Source organism: Euprymna scolopes, chromosome 4 (assembly GCF_053919585.1).
Source record: "Euprymna scolopes isolate OS-2025 chromosome 4, ASM5391958v1, whole genome shotgun sequence".
Taxonomy (NCBI): Eukaryota; Metazoa; Mollusca; class Cephalopoda; order Sepiida; family Sepiolidae; genus Euprymna; species Euprymna scolopes.
The window spans coordinates 89,849,698-89,872,571 of NC_136485.1; the positions used below are offsets into that span (position 1 = coordinate 89,849,698).

At 31.2% G+C, this 22,874-nt stretch overlaps 2 protein-coding genes across 3 annotated transcripts in view; one reads left to right on the top strand and one right to left on the bottom strand.

Moving 5' to 3' along the window:
* Positions 1-2,638, top strand: part of LOC145268790 (cytidine deaminase-like) — a 68,843-nt gene extending 66,205 nt beyond the window's left edge. Inside the window, exon 5 of the mRNA XM_080124408.1 lies at positions 896-2,638. Coding sequence (XP_079980534.1) covers positions 896-1,012 — 117 coding nt within the window. The 3' untranslated portion in view covers positions 1,013-2,638. The remainder of the gene's footprint in view (positions 1-895) is intronic.
* Positions 2,639-8,896: 6,258 nt separating this feature from the next.
* Positions 8,897-22,874, bottom strand: part of LOC145268817 (glyoxylate reductase/hydroxypyruvate reductase-like) — a 106,026-nt gene continuing 92,048 nt past the window's right edge. For both annotated transcript variants that reach the window (XM_080124464.1, XM_080124456.1), the window contains 2 exons: positions 11,740-11,910; positions 8,897-10,080 (listed from right to left, as the gene is read on the bottom strand). In XM_080124464.1, coding sequence (XP_079980590.1) covers positions 9,482-10,080; positions 11,740-11,910 — 770 coding nt within the window. In that variant the 3' untranslated portion in view covers positions 8,897-9,481. The remainder of the gene's footprint in view (positions 10,081-11,739; positions 11,911-22,874) is intronic.

Below are 22,874 nucleotides of genomic sequence, written 5' to 3' on the forward strand. Positions count from 1 at the left end.
TTTGTTGATTTTAGATTTGGGATGGGGGTATGGTTGGCATGCAAATAAGATTTTTTATTTGATTCTAGCAGTAATATGTGTAAGCAGTTGATGATGGTGATAATTAATAATGATAATTTGACCTCCCCCTCCACCTAAACAGTGTCACCAGCTTTGGTTGATGCCACAGAAAATCGTTATGAAAAATCTGACAGGATAAAGACTGAAAAGCTAGAGAAGTACCAGACCTCCACTGAAAGAGCACCAAGACTACTGGAATCCTGAGAAGACTTATTGTCATGAAAATTATCGAGAAAAACCAATGGCCATTATCAACTCAATGGTAAACTACTGTTGCAAGAATGCAAATTTGAGAGTGTTGAAAATCTGGAGAGGTTTGTTGCCATTCAAACTTGACATCATCCTAAGTTAAAATAAACAGTTGCATGGAATATGATGATGATCATCATCATAATCAGTTTAATGCCTGTTTTACATACTGGCATATGTAGTATGACAGTATTTAGAAATCCCCTGAACTCCATTCACTTGTAACTCTTTCAATCACACTAGTACCTGATCCTCTGTGCTGCAATGTTAACACTGATCGTCAAACACAGTAACATTTTATGGTTGATTTTAAAAATATATTGTTAAACACAACTCTATATATTTTTTAAACAGTATTTTAAGTTAGGAAACAAAACCAAATCTAAAACTAACAAGGCCTCCAGAGTTAAAATATTTCTTTTCCTTGGGAAAGGGGATAACAATTACTATACCTTTCTTTTTCTATAAAGTTCTCCCTCGAAGCTAATATATAAAAATAGTTCTGTGCATTTTTTCATTTTCCAGTTTTGTTTTGATTGCTGCCAAATGTTGACTTAATGCCTTTTTCATCTTTCTACATTTTCAGTTTGGTAATGACTGGGATGTATATATGACCTGTTCTGACCTTACATACAAGAAAGTTAAAGTATCTGAACTACTGCCGATGGCCTTTGAACCATCTCATTTGCAGTCCAAAACATAAATATTAAATGTTTAGAGAGAAAAAGTAAATTTGATTCAATTTACAGTTAAGAAAAGCTATAAAAATCTATTTTTATGGTATTTTTTTTATAAATTTAAATTTTTACTAAAAATTAAAAAAAAAAAAAAAAAAAAAAAACATTTGTCTATATTTAACATAATTTTTATAATCATAATTCAACTATTTGTTTTTTAAGACTCTATTTTAATTTTATCGCAAAACTATGCAGAAAACTGTTGGTCTTTCATTGAATATTTTGTAAAAAGGCACTAAAGAAGAAACAATGTGAAGCATCAAAACTGAATTCTGCCATTCAGAGAAATTTGTCCACAGAAAGAAAAAAAAACTCAGTTTTGAATCCATTCTTTTCATTTTTTTTTCTCTTATATGGAATTGACATATATAAGAAAACTTCTCTCATGAAATAAAATGTAACTATTTTCTGAAATAAATGTGATTGTTTAATTTTAGATGAATTAAAATTTTCTGAATTTCCATTGAATAAATTTTTTTTAATAAAATGTTCTGCTTTAACATTTTCAATAAAAAAATTACTTTAGATCATAAATATGAATTAGTGTTTAAGGTATCACTTTTTAGAAAATTTATTTGAAATATGAGTTTTTAATAAGGAAGCACCCATGAACTTTCCTAGTAAGTCCTAAGAGGTGAGAGTCCAGATTGAGGAAATACTATTGTAATTTGAAATCACCAAGAATGAGAAATAAAACCTTTTTTTATATTTTAGCAAGGTTGTTTATTCACATAACATAAAAAACAAGAACCTGCCGCAATATAATCTATTCTCACTTCTAAGAATGGAAAAACCTTCATGAATGCAACACATCAAGATATGCCAAAGCAACGAATACATATATTGCTATGATAAAAAGTATATAAAAATAAAGATTACATAACTGAAGTTATGAATTTAAAAATTATTTTGTGGTGTCAAAGGCGTCTTCGAATCATCAAAATTTCATACAGTTTTGGAATTTATGTAATCATGTGTCTTCCACTTCTGGTTTAAAATCTCATTAAGACCAGAGACTAAAAATATTTCAGTATGCAAACGTTTTTATAAGAAAACAATATACCACCTTTAGGATAATCTACATAGGTAAAGAATCATTCCTACAAAATTTCAAGTTTATAAGTTTAATCATCTAAAAATAATTTGCAGGCAGATACAAACAACATATAAAGGGAGGCGGTGGGGTCAACGTTTGAATGCTAATATTGTAACAAATAGGTTTCAGCTAGAGATCTCAAGGAATTGAACAAAATTAATAAGCTTTCTGTGTATTTGGTTCTAAATTCAACGTTTTATGTATTATATCTTTGTTGTTTGTTTGAAACTTTTTGTTTTCTGTAATCGGAAATTAGTCATTTCAATATGCTGAACTTATCAAAAGTGAAAAAAATTAAATAATTTGATTATTTGCAATTCTAAAAAGATAAATTAAAGTTTTATTGAAATTGAATAACATTAAATTTTTATTGTAATAAAAGCCAAATATTTTCTATTTATTGATAAGGAAGCCATGTTTATGTAATATTTTAAAGGTTTTGTTTTTATTGAATACTATTTTATTAAGAAACAATAAACTGATTTTATAAATATTCCTGTTGTTTTTTTGTTAGTTTTTTCTTGTGAAAAAGCATTTTTCCTCCTTCAGAAATATAAAACTTATGGGAATTATTTATTTTTCAATCTGACCAAAAGTCAAAATATTATGCACAGTTAGCAAAGGTTTCTGAAATGTTTTTTTATGACTGGAAATGTGTGTGTGTGTGTGTGTGTGTGTGTGTGTGTGTGTGTGAGTGAGTGTGAGAGAGAGAGAGAGAGAAATAAGGAATGCTATAATTTGAATCCTACTTTATCCATGGAAGTGCCAATAATCTGCCTAATCTGATTGGCTTCTTTTGAAATCTTGATAACCTATTGTGTGAAAATATTCCTAAGCTTGTTGTTTGGTACTTGCCTTCATTTTCAAGGTTGTATTCGATGAGTTTTCTTCAGTATATATTTAACTACTAACAACTAATAGCATGTTCAGACAAACATTTGATTTGCTAATTACAGCTATCTGTGTATGTGTTAAAGAAATAACAAAGACAAAACAAATCATCAACAATATGAAGATTGTTTTCTATGTACAACTTTAACAAAGAAAATCATTCTTTTTATTTTCTTTGTTTTTATTTGTTAAAGTAAAGAAAACATGTCAAAAGAAAAAAAACACTTTTCTCATTGGAATTTGTCTTTTCAATCCCAAATCCGGATCCAATTCAAATTTTAAACAGTCATGTCCTGTTTGCCTCTCAACTGACTAGACTATAATTATTTTCCTTACATGCACACACATACCAACACACACAAACTCAGGCAGAATTAATTTACATATATATCCAACAGAGTATATTTACAATTAGAAAATAAATTTGGTTTTCAAATTTGTATTCATTGTAATGTTTTTACTAATTTAAGCCATTTTTCAAAGAAAACAAGAGAACACTAAAGAGAATTCTCATTTATTTGCTTCATTACGAGGGCTGGGTGTGACATAAAGTTGAGCTTAATGTAAGAATGTGCTCATTCTGGGGGCCTGGTGGGGCAACTACAGGAGAGATTTGTTGAGAACAGCATCAGGTTATAAAGAGCATACTATTCTCATCGTCTCATATGACTGTGATCAGAAGTGAGTGGAGTATTCAATAGCTTGAGTACCAAGGAAAAAGAAAAGGCCTTAAATTTTGTTGCATAAAGAATGAGTCTTTCTTAGCTTCCAGAAATAGAAGAGTGCATTCTCTCATTGGATAGCAATGATTCAAGAGAGAGAGATTGGATCTAGTCTAAAGAAAATAATCAAATAATTGAGTCAACATATCTCACAGAAACTAATATAAGCCTACCATGAACTGCCACTGAATAAGATGTGTCTCAATCTGTAGTGACCAGCAGAGTTCTTCAGAAGACAAACAGGATAAATTATGTAGCATGTGATTTAATATGGAGTTTTATTTACAATATATTTATGATGCTCCGTTGAGTCCATGAAAAATAAATTTTGACCCTCCCTCCACTGTGGATGCTCTTATTTAAATTTGAAAAAAAATTTTCTTTGTCAAAATTTATTTATAATATTTTCGCCTTATTTTCTTTGCAAATATCATAACTATTGCATATGTTTTAAAATGGAGTAATGGATAAAAGCCAATTTTTTTTTTCTTAAATCTAAATCGGCAATCTGACAAGAAAATCTGATATAAGATTTGATATTTTGCATAGCATAAATATCAAAACTGTTAAAAAATTTTAGTTAATAAAAAAATTTCAAAAAATACAAACTAAAAATGATTTTTCAATAAAAAAAATTAAGTCTATCTTTTTTGGTTCTAAATATAATTTTTACTAGAAAAATGTAATCGATTGAACTGATATTAGATTGTCAATTCACTTGTTTCTTATCAAAGTCAGTTAAATTAAGAAAATAAATATAATGTCCTACATTTTTTTCTACATTTCCTTTAAATTACTTTTTTTTTCTAACTGTTTCCCTCTTTCCAGCTGTGAGTTTGATATTTATATTTGTAACTTGCTATCTGTGTTCTAGCATTGCCTCAAAAAGGAAATTCTTACTCTGGATGTTAAAACTTAGGAAGGCATCTTTTGGTTTGTTTTGATGTTTTCTTTGAAAAGTGCTGTTGTAGAGGAATGTGCTTAGAAAATAACTCATGTTGACAAAGTGATTTGTCTTTTGTCGATAGAGAATTTGGGATACTAAAACCAGTGCAACTTTGAGCAATTATACTTTTTATACAGAGAAAGAATTTAAATTTTATTAAAGTAAACTGCAAATGTTTTCTTATGTAACAAAGTTTATAAAATAAAAAAAAATGTTGAAAGTCTTATGTAAACCCAAATTGAAAATTATTTTCCATAAAAGTAGTCATCACATTCGTTTTATTAATGTGAGATGTGAACATTCTTTATTTAATAGACTTTATATGAAAAAAAAAGTCGCAGTTGCATATCTTAAAAATTTCAAATTCCTTTGCAGCTGTGCAATTGTTTGTACTGATCAATTAAAATCAGTTACTAAATTAATCCTGAAGATTGATCCTTCTAGACTGAGACAGAGCATGGTCTTAACCATAACATAGTTTTGTCCTGAAGGAAGAAATGAAAGTATATGGTGTTAAGAATCCCAAAGAAGTAGAATATTGGGTGTTATTGCAGAAAGCGATAAAACAAAATGAATAAAGAAACGGTGGAAAATTTTTGATTTAAAATTTATCAGTAGTGAACTGACACTGGCTATTTATGTATTTCTATGGAACCAAAGTCGTTTTGTGCCAAATATGATTAATGTTTTAAATAAAATGTTTATATTATTTGTTGGAAGAGTTTTAATTTCATAAATATATTTGAATCTAGGAAGACTGTTATTTTATAGTTTAGTGTTAACATAAACATAACCTGTTATTTTCTCAAACATGGAAGATGAAAAATAATTTATGCTGCTGTTGAAGATGGTTCAGACATGACCTTCAAAGTTTGCCATCGTAGTGATAAAGACATATTTGTAAAAATAAGTAAATGCCAGTGTGAATAAAATGGTAAACTTTAATGAGACAGAAATTTGTTGAGCGATTTTTTACCAAGTTGAGCGATTTTTAAGTGTTTGATAATCAATCTGAATTAACTGTTTTTTCTATACTTTTTAAACAATAGAAAATTAAAACAGTGATTCTGTCAGTTGAAAAATAGTAGCGACTGAAAGATTTGTTTGAGAAAGTATGGGAGGATGGATTAAATAAAGTAAATATTGAATGAGAATAATTTGAGTGAAAATTTTCTAGAAACATGCTTGAGGACGTAAGCTAATTGTTTAGTAGAACAGTTTTTTATAGGAAATGTTCTGTTATATCGTGACCTTTATAGTATGTCTTAATATTATTATTACAGAGGACCGTGATTATATTCCATTGGTGACTGAAGTGGCATAGGAAAACTTTGATTTACTTTAGCAATATAGAGAGGATATTCCCTATTGATTATAATGAAGTCTTCCAATCTGGCAATTCTGAATTTTTGAGATGAGATGTGAATGTTTGTATTATTTTGATTCATCGGACAATTATTCTCATTTTGGGTGTTATTTGCACGTTTCAGTTGCTGCACCCCGTGACCTTCTTCAGGTGTTGAATACATAATACAATCTTCCAATCTTGTTTTATAGTTTATTTTTCCACCCAAAGGTAATAAAACTTGTACATGCAGTGACTATCATACTGGTCGAAGGAAAGTAAATAAAAACGTTCTTGTCATCTTATAACCGAATCTTCAAAGCCAATCTGCCACTGAGTTCTCTTCAGTGGCTGACAAATGCAGAGAACTGCTTTTGGATACAACCAATCACGGTCTATCTCACGCAAAATCTTTGCAGTGTCTGTCCAGAATCCGACAACTTTCAGGTTGTCCTGTCCCTGCATCTGAATATTTCGTGGCAAGCAGGATATTTCAAAGGGTAGGACTGGTCATCCTTCCCTCAAGTCTTATTCCATTGAAACTTCTTCCATGAATAATAAAACCAAGTGCATAAAACACTGTACAAAATGAAAGTGGAGCTAATCGAACGACAGAGGGTGAGAGTAATAAACTGACACTTAAAAGATGGATGACTTGATGAGCAAACTGCAAAATAGAGGTAATTAAAACGGTTATAGCTCAAATGTTTCAGCTTACATACCATCAGTCGGGTAATTTCTTTGACGTCATTCTGCATGTTTAAATAATTATTTTTTGCATCTGAGTGGGTTGGGGACTGAGGCATGGTGTTCAAAAGCAGTTGTGCTATTGTTCTCGAGATAGTTCTCTCCTGTTCATATTCATGGAATTTGGTTTCAAATGCCATTTTAGAAATGTCATAACTATCTGGGAGTAATAATATCTAGCAATCCCAGGTTTAACAACTACTTGTCTTATATATCAAATAGGGTTAATAAGGAGTTTTACATATTGCATATCTTGAGCTACCAAATTCCTCATGAATGATATTCACTGACTAGGCTTTACAAAGCAATGATTTGCCCCCACTTGGAATATGGGTGCCTAGTGTTTGCCGGAGTTTTTTGAGTCTCTAGTGTTGTACAATCAGATACATATTTCATATTCCCTGCTGCAACCCTGTTTCCTCTGGAATATATGATCTGCTTGGTTTAAATCTGCTGTCTACTTGCCAGAATGTAACAGTTGCCTCTGTTGCCTACAGATTATTTCATGATTCTTGCCATACCACAATACTTAAATACTGCCCCGTGCTGCATCTTAATAAACCAAACCTGCAATGATATACATTCACATTAGACCTTCTGCATGATCATAATATTGTTTGCTCAGAGATTTACCGGCAATCTCCTTTTGTATTGTATTCTGCCTCAATTGTGAATGAACATGCATCTGTCACATTTTCAGAGTTCTGTATTGTCTATCGTGATGTTCCTAAGTTTTACGCATTCCTTAATTAGCTTAATAGCCTATGTAGATTGCTAACGATGTTTTAACCATATTCTAAAAAAAAAAAAAAAAACAGATAGGAATATGATGTGAAATAGATATTTTAATGAATTCATATTGATTAAGTTGACTGATGGAACAACCATTAATGCCTATTTCCACCATCCTATCCTCAATTAGTGAGCATTCCTTATTCCACACATAAGCAGTAGCTGACTTTTCTATATTAACCCTAATTATAGTTTGCATTTTTCTAATCCTTAATTTCTAATGTAAACAGCTAGTAATATCAGTGTTAATGAGAACAATAGTCCAAAGATGATGTGAATAACTCCATCTGAAAAATAATTTTTATACAAATAAAATTCACTTTGGTTTGAAAGTTACAAAAACAAGGATCAAGTTCTTTCTGAAGCCAGTTTGATAAAATTTAGTTCAGGCCAGGTGTACTTGATACAAAGCTCAGATTTTCTGTAAATCAATTCCTTTCACTGGAAAATCTTATTGCTGCATCACAGCAAAGTCTTGAAAAAACTTAATTTGAAAAGTTTCTTTCATTGACATTCTTGCAACACTATTTCAAATACAGGTTTTAGTTTCAGAAGATACTTAGAAAAAACAATTGAAGCACACGCCCCCCCCCTCTTGTGAGTGCACAATGAAAGAGGCATAAAAAAAAAAAATGACCAAGTTCAGCATTTGCATCCCCTCTTCCCACTTAGCCCCAAAAGGCCCCAGGGGATGTCAAATCCTGGTGAAAATGAACAAATAATGCAGTTTTAGGCTTTAACATATGTAAATTTGAGTTCTGCACTATGCCAAATTTTTTTAAAAATGACCAAGTCCATCATTTACAATTTCACCTCCCATTTGCAAATCTGATTATTGCATAAATCATGTATGCAAGATGATAGCAATAATTTGAATAAGTGTTCTCTGAAAGAAAAATGATGAAAGGCTTCCAAGGTAAGCTATTGAATTAGAAAAAAAAAAAAAAAATCTTATTTTTGGTTTACCAACATGTTTTAAGGACTATTAAAATGACTAATAGCTTAAAAAAGTCAAATAGTGTAAGAAAAAAAAAATAACGTTCATTTATAATACAAAGCTGAGGTATTTGGAATATTTACCCTCCTCCCTTCCTTTTAAAAACTGTGTGGCTCCTAATTGGGAGCAGAATATTTTCGTAATAATATTCAGAGAAATGCTGACATTTATTCAAGATATAACACATTCTCACAAATTATTACATTTTTCTTGTATAAATCATGCATTTTATCCTCTATATGTTTGTCATAACATTCTGATTTAGAAATTTACAAAAATAAAATCAACCACAAAACAAAACAAACAAAAATAAATCACTATCGAAATAAATATTTATTAACAAAGTTAATACAATTATATACAAACTTTCATTTGCTATTAAGTTCTATAGCAGAAAGCATAAAAACTTAAAGACAAGAATATCAAAATTTAAAATAACGCAAGCAAACAAGCTTTGGGAGTTTATTTCACATGAACAACGTAGTGACAAACTCACACGACTCAGTGTGTGCATCTATAACATGATGTGCACAAGATTCTAATTATGTATAAGAAATGGGGCAAGCGTGCATTTATAGCATTTTGGCAGGTTTTAATGAAGAACTTTATTAGAATTTAATTGATATATCAACATGAAGAATAAATTAACATTTTCTTATATAAAACAAACAATTTTTAACAAATATGTTAGAAATAGAATGGAATGAGAAATCCTGTAACAATAAGGATCAACGTTTTTTTTCTTTATTCGGACGATGCAGTTCATAGAATTGAAATTGTTTTTTATTATCAAGCAGTCAACTCAGTACAGTTTTAAATTAAACAAGTTTGTCAAAATGTTTTACATTATAAAAAGCAGGACGTTTAAGTAGAAGTTATGCAGGTTTGTTCTACGTGCATTAAGCATTTATTTTTCCTCCAGGAATCTTGTTGTCAAAGACGTCAATTATATTTTTAGCTGCATTTAGAGACATGCAATTGCGAGCAATCCAAGTGTTGCTCCCCATATGTGGAGTGATCAGACAGTTGGGTAATGTATGTAATGGATGTTCCATCGGCAATGGTTCTGGCTCGGTGACATCAAGACCAGCTGCTGTGATCTCTTTATTGGCCAACGCTTCATACAAATCGTCATGGTTAATAATGCCACCACGGCCTGTATTCACCAAGATGGCATTAGACTTCATCTTCTTGAAATTTTCTTTGTTAAACAGAAAATGAGTTTGGGGTGTCAAGTTGCAACAGATACAAATCAAATCTGCTTCTTTCAGTAATGTATCAAAATCTACAAATTCTGCGTCAAGTTCTTTGGCATGTGGAGATTCAACGATATCATTATAAATGATCTTTTTCACATCAAATGCTTTCATGCGACGAGCAACTCCAAACCCAATTCTTCCAAATCCAAGGATGCCAATTGTGTGATTGGCAAAACCTGTACCCAAAATCCACATTGGTTTCCAAGGGCCCCATTCATTATTCTTTACTGCTTGAGAACCTGAGCAAAAGAAAATAAAAAAAATTAAAATTGAATAAAGGTAATCTTATGAGATATAGGATAGATATCAATCCATTGCATATCTTTAGATGTTTACTGAACAAAGCTAACAAATTCATTTTTATTGAAAACATTTCATTTTATTCCTGAAGAATTAAAGACTTGCAAATAAGAAATGAGACGGTTTTGATTCATTTTCAGAATATTTAAAACATTCTAATTATAATTATTGCAGGTATAGTCAGCTCACATACTTCCTAACTTCCGGCATGGCTGCTACCTGAAGCGGTAACAAAGAAAATCAGTTCCTTCACTTTTATTGTTCTTCAGTATTTCTATTGTGAAGCGATTTATTGAAATAAAATAGAAGAAAAAGGACATTTTTGGAAAAAATATAGCATAAAAAGTAAAATCATACAGATAAAAATAACACAATCTTTTTAATAAGATTGAAAAATAAGCTTATTTTATTTATTTATTTATTAGATGAGGAAGTCAGTCCGACAATCTCAATAAATGAAAACACCTCATCTTAAAAATACAGACAATTACTAAGCTTATTTTAGTTGAAATTTTAAGAAATATGTATATGAAATTATAAAAAAAAATTTATTTGAATTTACATAAATGTTTAAGTATAAAAATAAAATTGAAAGCAAAATAACATAAAATTATTGAAATCAAAATGACAATCATAAAAAAATTTCAATCTTTAAAAAAAAAAAAAAAAAAAGAATTTCAAGCATAAAAAAACATATCCAATACATATACTCAAAATAGTTTTAAAAGATTTGTTTTCAATAATTCTTTAAAAAAATAAAACTAATAATTTCAATAATTCAATTAAAATAAGACCGAAAAAGACTTTCAATGATTATTAAAAAAGAACAATTGGCAATTGGAAAAATGTAATAAAAAAAAAAGACAGAGAAACGTACATGCAAAGAGGAGATATAAGTATGAGAGAAAAAGCAAAGGAACAGATTCGACTTGTCAATGCTTCTTGTAGCCGGCATGCCAGGAGTTAGAAAGTATGTTAGCCGGCTATAATCGGTGTTGCATTATTTAGCAATTATATTGCATGTTATCCTAAAATCGCTTTACTAAGAAGCTGTTTAAATAGACAAGTTACTTGCAGGGATAAGAGTAGCTAATGTAAAATTGAGATGAATTTCTCAAATGTGTGTGTATATGTGAGGAAAGCAGCACATAAAACCATTCTCCTAAATAATTCCAATCAGTTTCACCTAAGACGGTCAAAATTAAGAGAAAGTCACTGAGTGCATGTGAAGCAAAAGAAATTCATTCTTTGAGCAAAAGTCTACAAAGTCCTCGACTTAAATCATGAATTGTTTGAAGTCTTAGCCTTCATAGCGAAATGAATTTACAGTTTCCAAGGGAGGCAAACAAAATATAATATGAAGGGGATGAAAAATAAAATCCAGCAAAATAGTGATGAAAAAAAAATAAGGTAGTAAAATTTAGCAATTTGAGAGAAATAAGTTATTTTATAAAAAGTTTAAACAAAGTTAACAAATGACCACTTTCGTTTACTTAGAAATCATTTTGACAACCTAAAAAACAAAGACCACCCACACAATACAACAAAAAGGTTTGTTAAAGTAAAAACGGTTTTCACGTCGGTTATAGTTCACTTACCTTCAAGAATACGCCTACTCACAGTCAAAGCAAGTGCCACAGTAAATTCGGACACGCAGCCAGTCGAGATCTTGGACAAATTGCAGGCAGTGATCTTCCTTTTTTTGCATTCTTCTAAGTTGATATGCTCGTAGCCAACAGACATGGTTGACACAACTTTTAGTTTGGAACCTGAAAATGGAAGAAAATATTTTCAGGCTGCGTTAACCTTAAACATGGATGAAGTTTAAAATGAATACGTTTTTACAGTGAATTTGACGTTTTTTCTGTGATCTTTTCGGTTTCATTTTTAAATTAGTTCAAACTCAAAGCTTGTGGACATTTACATTTAAAGTAAACATTTTAGGGCAATTATCAAACTTCCAACAGAACACAAAAGAAAAGAGAGGAGGGCAAATAGTCAAATAATTGTTACCAAAGGCAATAAAAGTTACTTTTCTACCTATTTGCTTATGTTTTGCATCTTAAAATGTTTTTATTTATACTAACATTAAATTTTTGCAAACCATCAATTTTTTTTTTTTTTTTTTTTTCATTATTATCTCCTTTCAAGAATGCAAAAAAGTGAATTTTATTGTGTTTTGGAACGTGTGTGTGTGTGTGTGTGTGTGTGTGTGCGCATGTGTGTATCCATCCATCCTACCTCAAAGAACAAAAAGTCGACATTCAAACTGAGTAGGAAACTAGAGTGGCCATTGTAAAATCTCTAACACTGTATTTTAGGGAAAAATTAAATGTAAACTAAAGTGCTCAAAAAATAAATAAATAAAATTTTTTTAAAAATGAATAATAATAGGCAAGTAGTTAGAAAAGTAAATATTGTTGACAAACGCCATTTTTGGTACAAAAAGTAAAAAATAAATCAACTCAATTTTATCTCAAACTTTTAGTGAAAGGGAAGAGATTTTTCAATATTCAACTTAACCTTTTTTTTTTTTTTTTTTGTACTGGAACAGATTCTGAACCAGACAAAAACTTTTCATTAAGACTTTTCTGACTTATTACATAAATAGTCTAATGATGCTGAAGCCCTTCTCCAATCAGAAGGCAAGAAGAGATGTGAATTGATTAAATCCTAAATTGGCCAATAAAAGTCGAAAAGTCATAATTTAAAAGGTGAGTGTTGAGTTAGAATGTTCTCTCCTTTTATTAATTTATCTTTTTATTTTCTTGCGAACCTGAAACATTTAATAACACATACTTAACATGGAGAGGGGATGAGGTTTTGAAAATTTAGAAAATTGTCCTGTTGGACCGAATGTATAAAAATGGCCAATTATTTTGAATTTAAGAAAACTCGTCCCTGGGTGCTAGGTAAGAAACTGGTCTCTTATGGAATAAATAAGGGACCAGTTTTCCTACCTAGCAAAAAGGGACAAGTTTTCTGGGTACGAGTTTTACAGGCACCATTTTTTTTTTGGGGGGGGGGATTCTCAGTCTCAGAAAAGTGGATTTTTCCGTTAAGTGGAAGTGGGGGGAGGGGGGGTCCCAGAAAAGTGTTTCCGTTAGATGGCAGTGTCAGTCATAGATGAGTAGATTTGTTTATGGTGCACACGCACACGTGTAAAAAAGATGGCCGCCAAAGAATACAATGCATAATACAACTTTTTATATCTTGATAACTACTTATTTCTGCAAAATTTCAATACGATTTTCGTATTCAGCATAGTCGAAAACCTACCCAAGTCGTAATTTTAAAGAAAATTGTGTAGGTGGAAAATTGTCTAGGTGGAAAATTGTGTAGGTGGACCTAATGTAAAAAAAAAATACCAAACATTTCGCCAAATTCATTTGTTCTACTTGTTCTTTCCATATAAATTCATGAAGATACGAACGAAACAGATTCACCGAAGTCCTGTCATATCGTTCCGTTTTGACTCAATCTTAGTTTTTGAGCGCAAGGTCAAAGCAACTTCTTGGTCTACGGGCAGCCATATTGTTATTTTGCTTATTCAATGTTTACACATTAATTGTGCACATACTCTCGGTGCCGCGATTATATTGACACAGGTTTTTTTTCATTGTCTTTATTAGTTGCTTACATAATTTTGCATCGGCTTTGTCTGGTTTAAAGCTGTACCAGAACCCTTTTTTAACACCTGGTCCAATGTTTACGTCAAATAAACACATTTATAGTGCTCAAATGTTCGTTCATTAAAAATACAAAAACCTTGGGTGCTTCTACACTATTGGGACGAGATTTTGTAGTCGATAAATGGAGTTAAGATCAAAAAAAAAAAAAAAAAAAGCAAAGAAACAATGGTTTCAACTTTTTTTTTTTTTTGTCAGTTCGAATAAGTTACGGTGGACATACACGAGTGAATCCCCTACAGCGAAATACGTTTTGTGTTAGGCGTGTCAGAATTTTTAACACCCCTAACACAAAACTGAATAAAAAATATACAAAACTCGTAATTTCTCTTTTTAAAGTGGGTTGTTTATTTTCTTTATGGAATATACTTCCAAAATAAACTATTAAAGTTGTTTAAAAAATAGTAGAAATATTATTTTTTATTTTTTAAAAGACAGTGTTTACAAAGTGTCTGTGCGCGTTCATGCAGCCATTTTTTCTACGTAATGAATTGAATTTTACGAGTTATTTTTTTCAATTTTTTTCATTTAAAAATCTATCAAAATTTTTCTATTGGTTAAATTTTTACGATATTTTCAGGCTCAATGTGAAATTTTATGCTCTTTCCAATAAACTGAATATAATATTCTAGACAAGCGTTTTTTTTTTTTTAATTCCCCCCCCCATTAATGTCTATTAAAATGAAAATAATTTTCTCGCCTCAAATTTATATATCACAAATTAAAGATAAAAGGTCAATAAATAAAATAAGCTAATTTAAAACAACAAAAAAGTTATTTGCATATTTACCTGTAAAGTCCAAAGTTTTAAACCTTTTTTTTAAAAGCCACGTTGATTTTTTTATTTTGTTTGTTTTAAGTGAAACCTTATAATCTTGTTATATTGTCCAGAAAATTTTGTAGAATTATGACAATTTTCTATTTCATTCAATGTTTTTTTTTAGATATTTAAAAACAAAAATTCACTCCATAAAGAGGAAATAAAATATACTAAATCAAAACCTCATGTATTTCTTTGATAGAAGAAAAAAAAAAAAAAATGTTGAGTGATTAATCGGCGAAAACTGATGAGTGAAATGTGATCATTTTTTATGTACGGTAACACATATCCACCAACTTTACTGACTTCAAATATCTAATTAATTACAAAGGGAAGATAAGGAGATAAATTAAATGTTTCTTTCTTCATATAGTTACTATCGAGATTACTTTTGAAATGTATTTGGTATAATGGTGTTTTTACGTTTTGGAAATAATTATTTATGTCCCTTTGAGGCCTCCATATTTGACAAGTTAAAAAGTCGAAGCAACACCACTTTGTCTAATAGCAGATAACGAGTTGCGAAAATGCGATTTTCTGGGACCCTTGCTTTAAAAAATCCTTTTATTTAAAAATATACATGGAATATAAAATATAAATATGGACAATTCTTATAAATTAAGAATGAAAGCAGCCATTGCTTAGTTTTTTTTATAGGTAAATGATTTTTTGGCATTTATATGTATTTATTAGATTTTGATTAAGTTAAAATTTGTTGAATTTCGTGAAATCTTTTTTAAAGAAAACCGATGAAAAGAAAAAAATAGTGTTTTTCATTATTTTAAAATTTTGTCTTTGCTTATTTTATTTAAAAAAAAAATTAGGGTTTGAAATTACATTTTCACTTTGAAACAGAGAGTCTATAAAATCAAATGTTTATTCACTAGTTTATAATGGCAGCTTCTGACAATGCTAATGCATCGGCTTCGATGTTGTATGCAGTTCGTTCGAGGGAGGATTCATTATTCCGGAAAGGAAAGAAATTTTGGCGTGTGTGGCCTTGTTTTTTTTTTTGTTTTTTTTTTTTATAGATATCTTTTTGGGGCCGTGTTTTTTTGTTTTTGAGATGGATACTTTGTTTTTTCTTTTTTGTTTTGGCAGTGTTTTTTTGTTTGGATGGATATTTTTTGTTTGACCATGTTTTTTTTTTTAGGGGGGGGATATAAATTTAAATTTGGCTTGAACTTTGCGATTTTCGGATTATTTTGTTATTGATTTTTTTAAAACCGGATTTAACGGTGCCGGTATGGGCCCAAGTTCCAAACATTTAAAAACATTAGAAACACTTCAAACATAGTGGATTAAACCATTAAAAAAAAAAAAAAAAAAAAAAAAAAAAAAAAAATGTCAGTATAACCCTAACCTCCTCTGTCGGTATAACCCTAACCTCCTCTATTGTCCGGGGCTAGGCCACATCTGTCGCTATCCTGGTTCACGGGAGCATACTTGTGATGTACTTCTGGCCGTGTTCGTTGCTCACAGGACCATAGATGCAACCCAGCAGGGTTACATTCTTACTCGTCTAGTGGTGGACCCTTCAAGGGTGACCAGACTCTCACCGGTCACTGGAAAATATCTATCTGCTGCTCAGGGCACGCGAAACGTGCATGACCCTAAGTCCGTGTAGCAACATCGTCCACTTCAGCTGTCACTGGCTTCATGCTGGACCCAGTCTGTTTCCATCATCTGGCGTCAGGGCATACCTGAAACAAACTGCATCTTCATTCAGGCCGGCAATTGAGAAACAAAGAAAAACTCTGGTTCATTTTCGTAAAAACCAAACAAAATAATTATTTATAAATCATTTTACACTTGTTTAAAGTCGAATTCTTTGATCCAAGCTTCATGATGCAAGTTGTATAACTTAAGTTTATCTAGTTGATTCCCCAGCTAAGAACAAGAGCTTTTCAACTTAGCTCTTATGAGGGTTTCGCCCCCCCCCCCCACCAGGCGGGGTGAGAGTGATGTGGATGTCTCGATGCCAGCCAGTAAAAAGACCCTAATTCTAAAAAGACAACCGTTTTTATAAAACTGGCCTCTTCCTCCTTCTGTCATTGGAAGACCACTTTTCCTCTCTTCCTTCTCTGGGCCTCTTTTTTCTCTATCCCATTATCTTATTCTTTTTCTTCTCTCGTGAACTTCTTTCTCTATCCCCTTATTTTATATTCTTTTTATTTTCTCTTTTCTTGTGAACCTCTTCCTTCTCTTTCATGACCATATCTCTCCCTAGGTTCAATTTATTTATTTATCTGTCCAACTAACTTATCACTGGCTTGGTGGCCTGGTAGTTTAATATAACAGGTGGATCCAAATGACAACATTTCCCAGACACCAAAGCAGACATTTTGAACCAAGTCATTGTTTCCATAATATTTGAATTATTCTTTCAAAACTCAACCACAAAACGATCCTGTATTGTTTTCTGCCAAACTCAAGAATCTCATTATCATATTTATTTTTTTTTTTCCATTGAAATATTTTATTTCTTATGGACATTTTTGCCTCTTCTTATCGCTACATAAGTACAAAATGGAAATTAAAACCGCTTAAAGAACAACTATTATCTATTATTTCCTTTTTGATAAAGTCCCAGGGACATTTTTTTTTTTTGATCAAATATCACACTCCCTCTCCTACCTTCTCTTCCTCTATTTGAAAAGCAAGACCATCTGGTATCACCCGGAATCTTGCTACATCGGTAACATTAGTGCATATGTAGCAGTATCAAAAGTCGCCATTAGAAAAAGTAGTGGATAAACATTTGATTAAATAGACTCGCTGTTTCGAAGCTTATAACAGCATGAATAATGTAATTTGAAACCCTAATTTATTTTTTAATAAAAGGAGCAAAGACGAAATTTTAAAATAATAAAAGGTTTAATCGAAAAATATACATGTTTTTTTTTTAAATCGGTTTTCTTTAAAAAAGATTTCATGAAATTCAATGAATTGTCAGTTAATCTAAATATAATAAATATCTATAAATTTTTTAAAAAATCACTTACCTATAAAAAATTACTAAGCAATGGGTATTTCCATTCTTCATTTATTAGAATTTATCCATATTTATATTGTATATTCCATGTACTTTTAAAATAAAGGATATTTTTAAGCAAAAGTCACGGAAAACCACCTTTTTGTAACTCATTTGTGCTGTTAAAAAAAGCAGTCTTGCTCCTATTTTTTCCACTCATTAAATATGGATGCCTAAAGATAGTATAAATAACTTGTCTTTATCCCCCTTTTGTATTTCTGATATTTGATTCCAACTACAAAGTTGGTCAATATTAGTCACCGTACGTGAAAAATGATTACATTTCACTCATCAGTTTTAGCCGTTTAAAAACAATCCGCTCTACCAATTTTCCATTTTTTTTTTTTTATTCTCTTAAAGAAATGAGTTGATTTAATATATTTTATTTTTTCTTTATGGAGGGAATTTCTTTTTTTTTTTGTAGATATTAAAAAAAAATAAAAAATATATAAATAAAACATTGAATGAAATAGAAAAAAATTGTCGTCAGTGCCCGATATTTACTTAACAATCGAACCAGAACATAAGGTTTCACTTGAAAAAAAAAGAAAAAAAGAAAGAAAAAATCAACATGATTCAAAAAAAAAAAAAAAAAAAAAAAAGGTTTTAAACTTTGGACTTTACAGGTAAATTTGCAAATAACTTCTTTTTTTGCTTTAAATTAGCTTATTTTATTTATTGATCTTTTATCTTCAATTTGTGATATATAAAACTTAGGTCAGAAAATTAATTTTCATTTGAATAGACATTTCAAAATGGTGGGGGGGGGTGAATTTTAAAAAAAAATAAAAATAAAAAAAACGCTTGTCTAGAATATTATATTCGGTTTATTGGAAAGAGCATAAAATTTCACATTGAACCTGAAAATATCGTAAAAATTGAACCAATAGAAAAATTTTGATAAAAAGTGAAAAATTAATTTAATCGAGTAGTTTTTTTTTTGTTTTTTTTTGTAAAAGCGGAAAAATACGTTTTTATGATAGCGCGTTCAAGGCGGACATCTTGGAATTTTGTGAACACGCCATGGGGAGATAACTCAATGTAAAGCGCCGACACTCCCTCCCCATCTTTAATACTAGCTTTTCTTCCTAAAAATTGGACTGTTTGCTCGGTATCATAAATTGTTTTTTTGCTGTAAAAAAACTTGAAATTAATTGAAATTTATTTTCGGAAAACTTCATTCCATAACGGATACATACAATTTAAACTTTTTTTTTTTTTTTTGATATTTTCATTTTTTTAATGTCTTAATTAAACTGTACAAGTACTAAACCTTCTTAGATAAGAGGAAAATCCAGATTGTCCCCGACGGTCATACATCTAAACAATATGATATAAATGCGGGAGTGCCTCAAGGGTCAATCATTGGACCTCTATTATTCCTAATATTCATAAATGACCTCCCTCACAAAATTGTCTGTGAGATGGGTATATATGCTGATGACACCATGCCCTATAACAGACATGACAGGAAAACAAATGAACACATATCTAAAGAAATGGCAGAAAGACTAGTGGATGACCTCCAATCTGTGGTGGAATGAGGACAAAAATGGACGGTCACATTCAATGCTACCAAGACTAAACTTGTTTCCTTCAATAATTACAAGAAACCTTCTCTATCACCAATAGCAATGGCCAAAAACTATCTGAAAGTACATCTTTTAAACTCCTCGGCCTAACGTTCACAGGAAACATGAGTTGGAACAATTACATTGAGAGCATTGTCAGGACCGCTGTGAAGAAGGTGGGTTCTCTCTACTGTGCTAGAAAGCTATTAACGCCCAAAAGTATCCTGTACCTCTATAAGGCCACCATTCGCCCATGTATGGAGTATTGTTGTCATATTTGGCTGGTGCATCTGCTTCTAGTTTCTCACACCTAGACAAGGTTCAAAAGAGAGTCACCAACCAAATAGGTTCTGAACTGTCATCTAAGCTTCAGCCTCTGTCCCATCGACGAAATGTTGCATCCCTCTGCCTGTTCTAGAAGTACTTTAATGGTGAATGCTCCGACGAACATCAAACACTTGTGCCCCCTCGACGTAAATACCCCCGACAAGCAGCTAGATCCCACCCCTTCACAGTAGAGATCCCTAGATGTAAGAGAGCCTTCTACTCCAGTAGTTTCTTCCCCAAACCGCTAGACTTTGGAATTCCTTCCGGGTCCCTGCTTCCAACTGTACTGACATGCAGAAGTTCAAGTGTAATGTGAACCGACATCTTGCTGCCCAACTCCCTACATATTACCCCTGTAGCTTATGTCCCTGATAGTAGCTCTCTACATCAAAGTGGCAATGTGCCTTGTTTGGGGTGAAAATCTAATTAAAAAACAGTCGTGTTCTCGTCGAGTAGGTTTGTTTTGTTTTGTTTTGTTTTTTTGGTGCAGCTGAGATAAGTAGGTCCAACAGACGAGCCTCGTTCTGAAAAATCTGAAGTTAGGTCACGTGAAATGTGACACTGGTGTTTCTACCATTATTGACCCTTTGAATGATGGATACAGAACGCATGAGCAAATTAAAAAAAAAAAAATTGTTGAACTGCTTTATGCAAACAAACATTTGAACTTTGCTGTTTAAAAAAAAAACGTTTTCCTTTTTACGTTGACTTATCTTGCCTTTGGTTGAAATTACTTATTTTTATTTTATTTTCACTTGTTCGTTATGTTTCACTTAATTATGTTTATAGTAATAAATGTTCGAAATTTCTTTGAATTTTTTTTTTTTTTTTTTTTTTTTTTACTTTTAGCTTAACTTGCTTTTATATTTCACCATTTCATTTTTTTAGTAATAAATACTTCTTTACATTAAAAACTGACCTTGTGTCTAACTCTGCTCTCGTGGGGAGGCAAGTAAATAGGAAGTAATATGCCATATTACTAATATGGCGACTGAAAATCGTTTTTCGACCACCATCTGAAGAATTTCTGCCATGATGCGCCCTTGTTGTTTTAGCCACTAGTTGTGCAAAAGCGCTTTAAAACAGTAAAAACACTAAAGCTTTTTTTCATTTTAGGAGAGAGGCTTCAGGCGCCCCTATTTTCCACAAAGAACCAACCAACTATATAAATACTTTGCAATATTTTTCAATAATTATTTTTAAAAAATTCTATACAATCAATTTTTATTTAAAATTAAGAAATTATTTTCTAAAATATTTTTTTTATATGTTTACATTTTCTTTTTAAATAAAATTAAGAAATTTAAAAAATATTGTTTATATCCATCTTCATTCAAAAGGGTTATTTTTCGGCAGCTCCACCGGTTATTAACCTAAATTTTCCAAATGTCAAAACGAGGCTCATCTGCCGGAACTACTTCACCAAAAATAAACGGCCAAACAAAAGTATCCACAAAAACACACGGCACTTGAGGAGTGTGGACCCATGCGCCAACGTTTGCTTTCCACGATCCGCTCCCTTAGACATGCGCAGGTTTTCAAAATAAAAATAAATTTAAAATGAACAAATAAAATAAAAACAAGCACAAAATAAAAATATAAATGAAATTTATTCAAAGAAAAAAAGTCAAAACAGAAAACACGCTCTATTATAAAAAAAAGTGAAAGAAATGTAGTTGTGAAAGGAAATAAAACAGCGCACGAAAAAAGTTAAAGAAATTTAGTTTAGATATAATTTATAGTTTAGATATAATTTTTAGTTTAGATATAAGTCCGATATAAGTTAGTTGTTGAATGTCTGCTAAGGGAGCGGATCCGCCGGACCGTGGAAAGCAAACGTTTGCTCATGGGTCCACACTCCTCATCAAGCACCAAACACGCTCCCCCCCCCCCAAAAAAAATCCGAAAAACGCAAAGTTCAAGCCAAAATAAAAATAAAATAAAAATAAGGCCAAACTTCTTTCCTTTTCGGAATAATAAACACTCCCTCGAACGAACTGCGTATAACATCGGAGCCGATGCATATTTCGCTAGATGGCCGGCCTCACTCGTGTACGTCAGGCGAAATACAATGCTTGCCTTTTTTCTGTTGTTCTTGGCCTTCGGGCCAGGTTCCCCCCCCCCCCATGTCCCTCGGCACAAATGAAATTTTATTAATATTGTCATCTTTTTTGTATTTTTTGATATAAATAAAAAATGTTTTAAAATTGGGTTTAAGTAAGAACACCCCCTCTCACCACACACACATAAATACATATTTAAAAAGGGTAACCATGATAAAAGATGCTGGCCGAGAGAAAAATCTTTTAAAATTTGCAATAGAGACGAGATCGATCAACCAACTTCACCATTCCCCCTTCTTTTGAGTTGGCCTTGTGCCTAAGTTTTTTGTTCATTTTCCCAATTGTATTTTTTTCCTGTGAATAAAAAATTTAATATCTCAAAGTGTAGTATCTGTTCTGCAGATGCTGGAAACCCTCTATACTGGGACAATTATTATTTTTGATCACAACCAGAGTGCCCCTTTTTTACCCTACTTTTAGAGGAGCTGGTTTTTCCCCCACATTAAAAACGGCCTTGTGCCCAATTTGCTTTCGTGGGGAAGCAAATAAATACGTTAATCGTGGTAGCAGGTGAAAAATTTCGGCAATCTTGTTTAAATCAAAACGGGAAATTACCTCGCTTTTGTAACTCGTGTGTACGGTCGTTTTCAAATTCTACTTTTTTATTTTCTTCAATAAATTTTCGTAATTTTTTGATATAATCATCTGAAAAATACGAGGACTACGTAGATACCATTGTTTTCATGTTAAATTCAGTATTAGAATTTTCGAAATTTCGTACCAATAGTGTAGAAGCGGCAAGCGCATACTTGTAACCTTGAACTTTTTAACCTTCACATTGAAAATAAGGCTGCTGCTGCTGAATATTTTTCGCATTGGATTTATTTTAGAGCTACTTAGAAAAGCTTATTTTAGAAAATAGTAAACCTAGTTTCCACCTTCACATTTTCCTTTAAAATGACGACTTTTGTATGTTTTCGGGTATGCTGAAAACGTATATATCACTCAAATTTTCAGCAAATAAGTAGTTTACAAATATATATATATATATATATATATATATCGTAAAAATAATACTATTTTCCACAAAATCTTTTAAAGTAAATCAAACTATTCTAAAATAATCCCAATTTAAAATAAAGTGCCCGTAAATAATCTTCATAGAAAAATTTAGTTTAAAATGTCAAATTTCTCCCTGAAGATATATTTATATACATCACTCTAGAGAA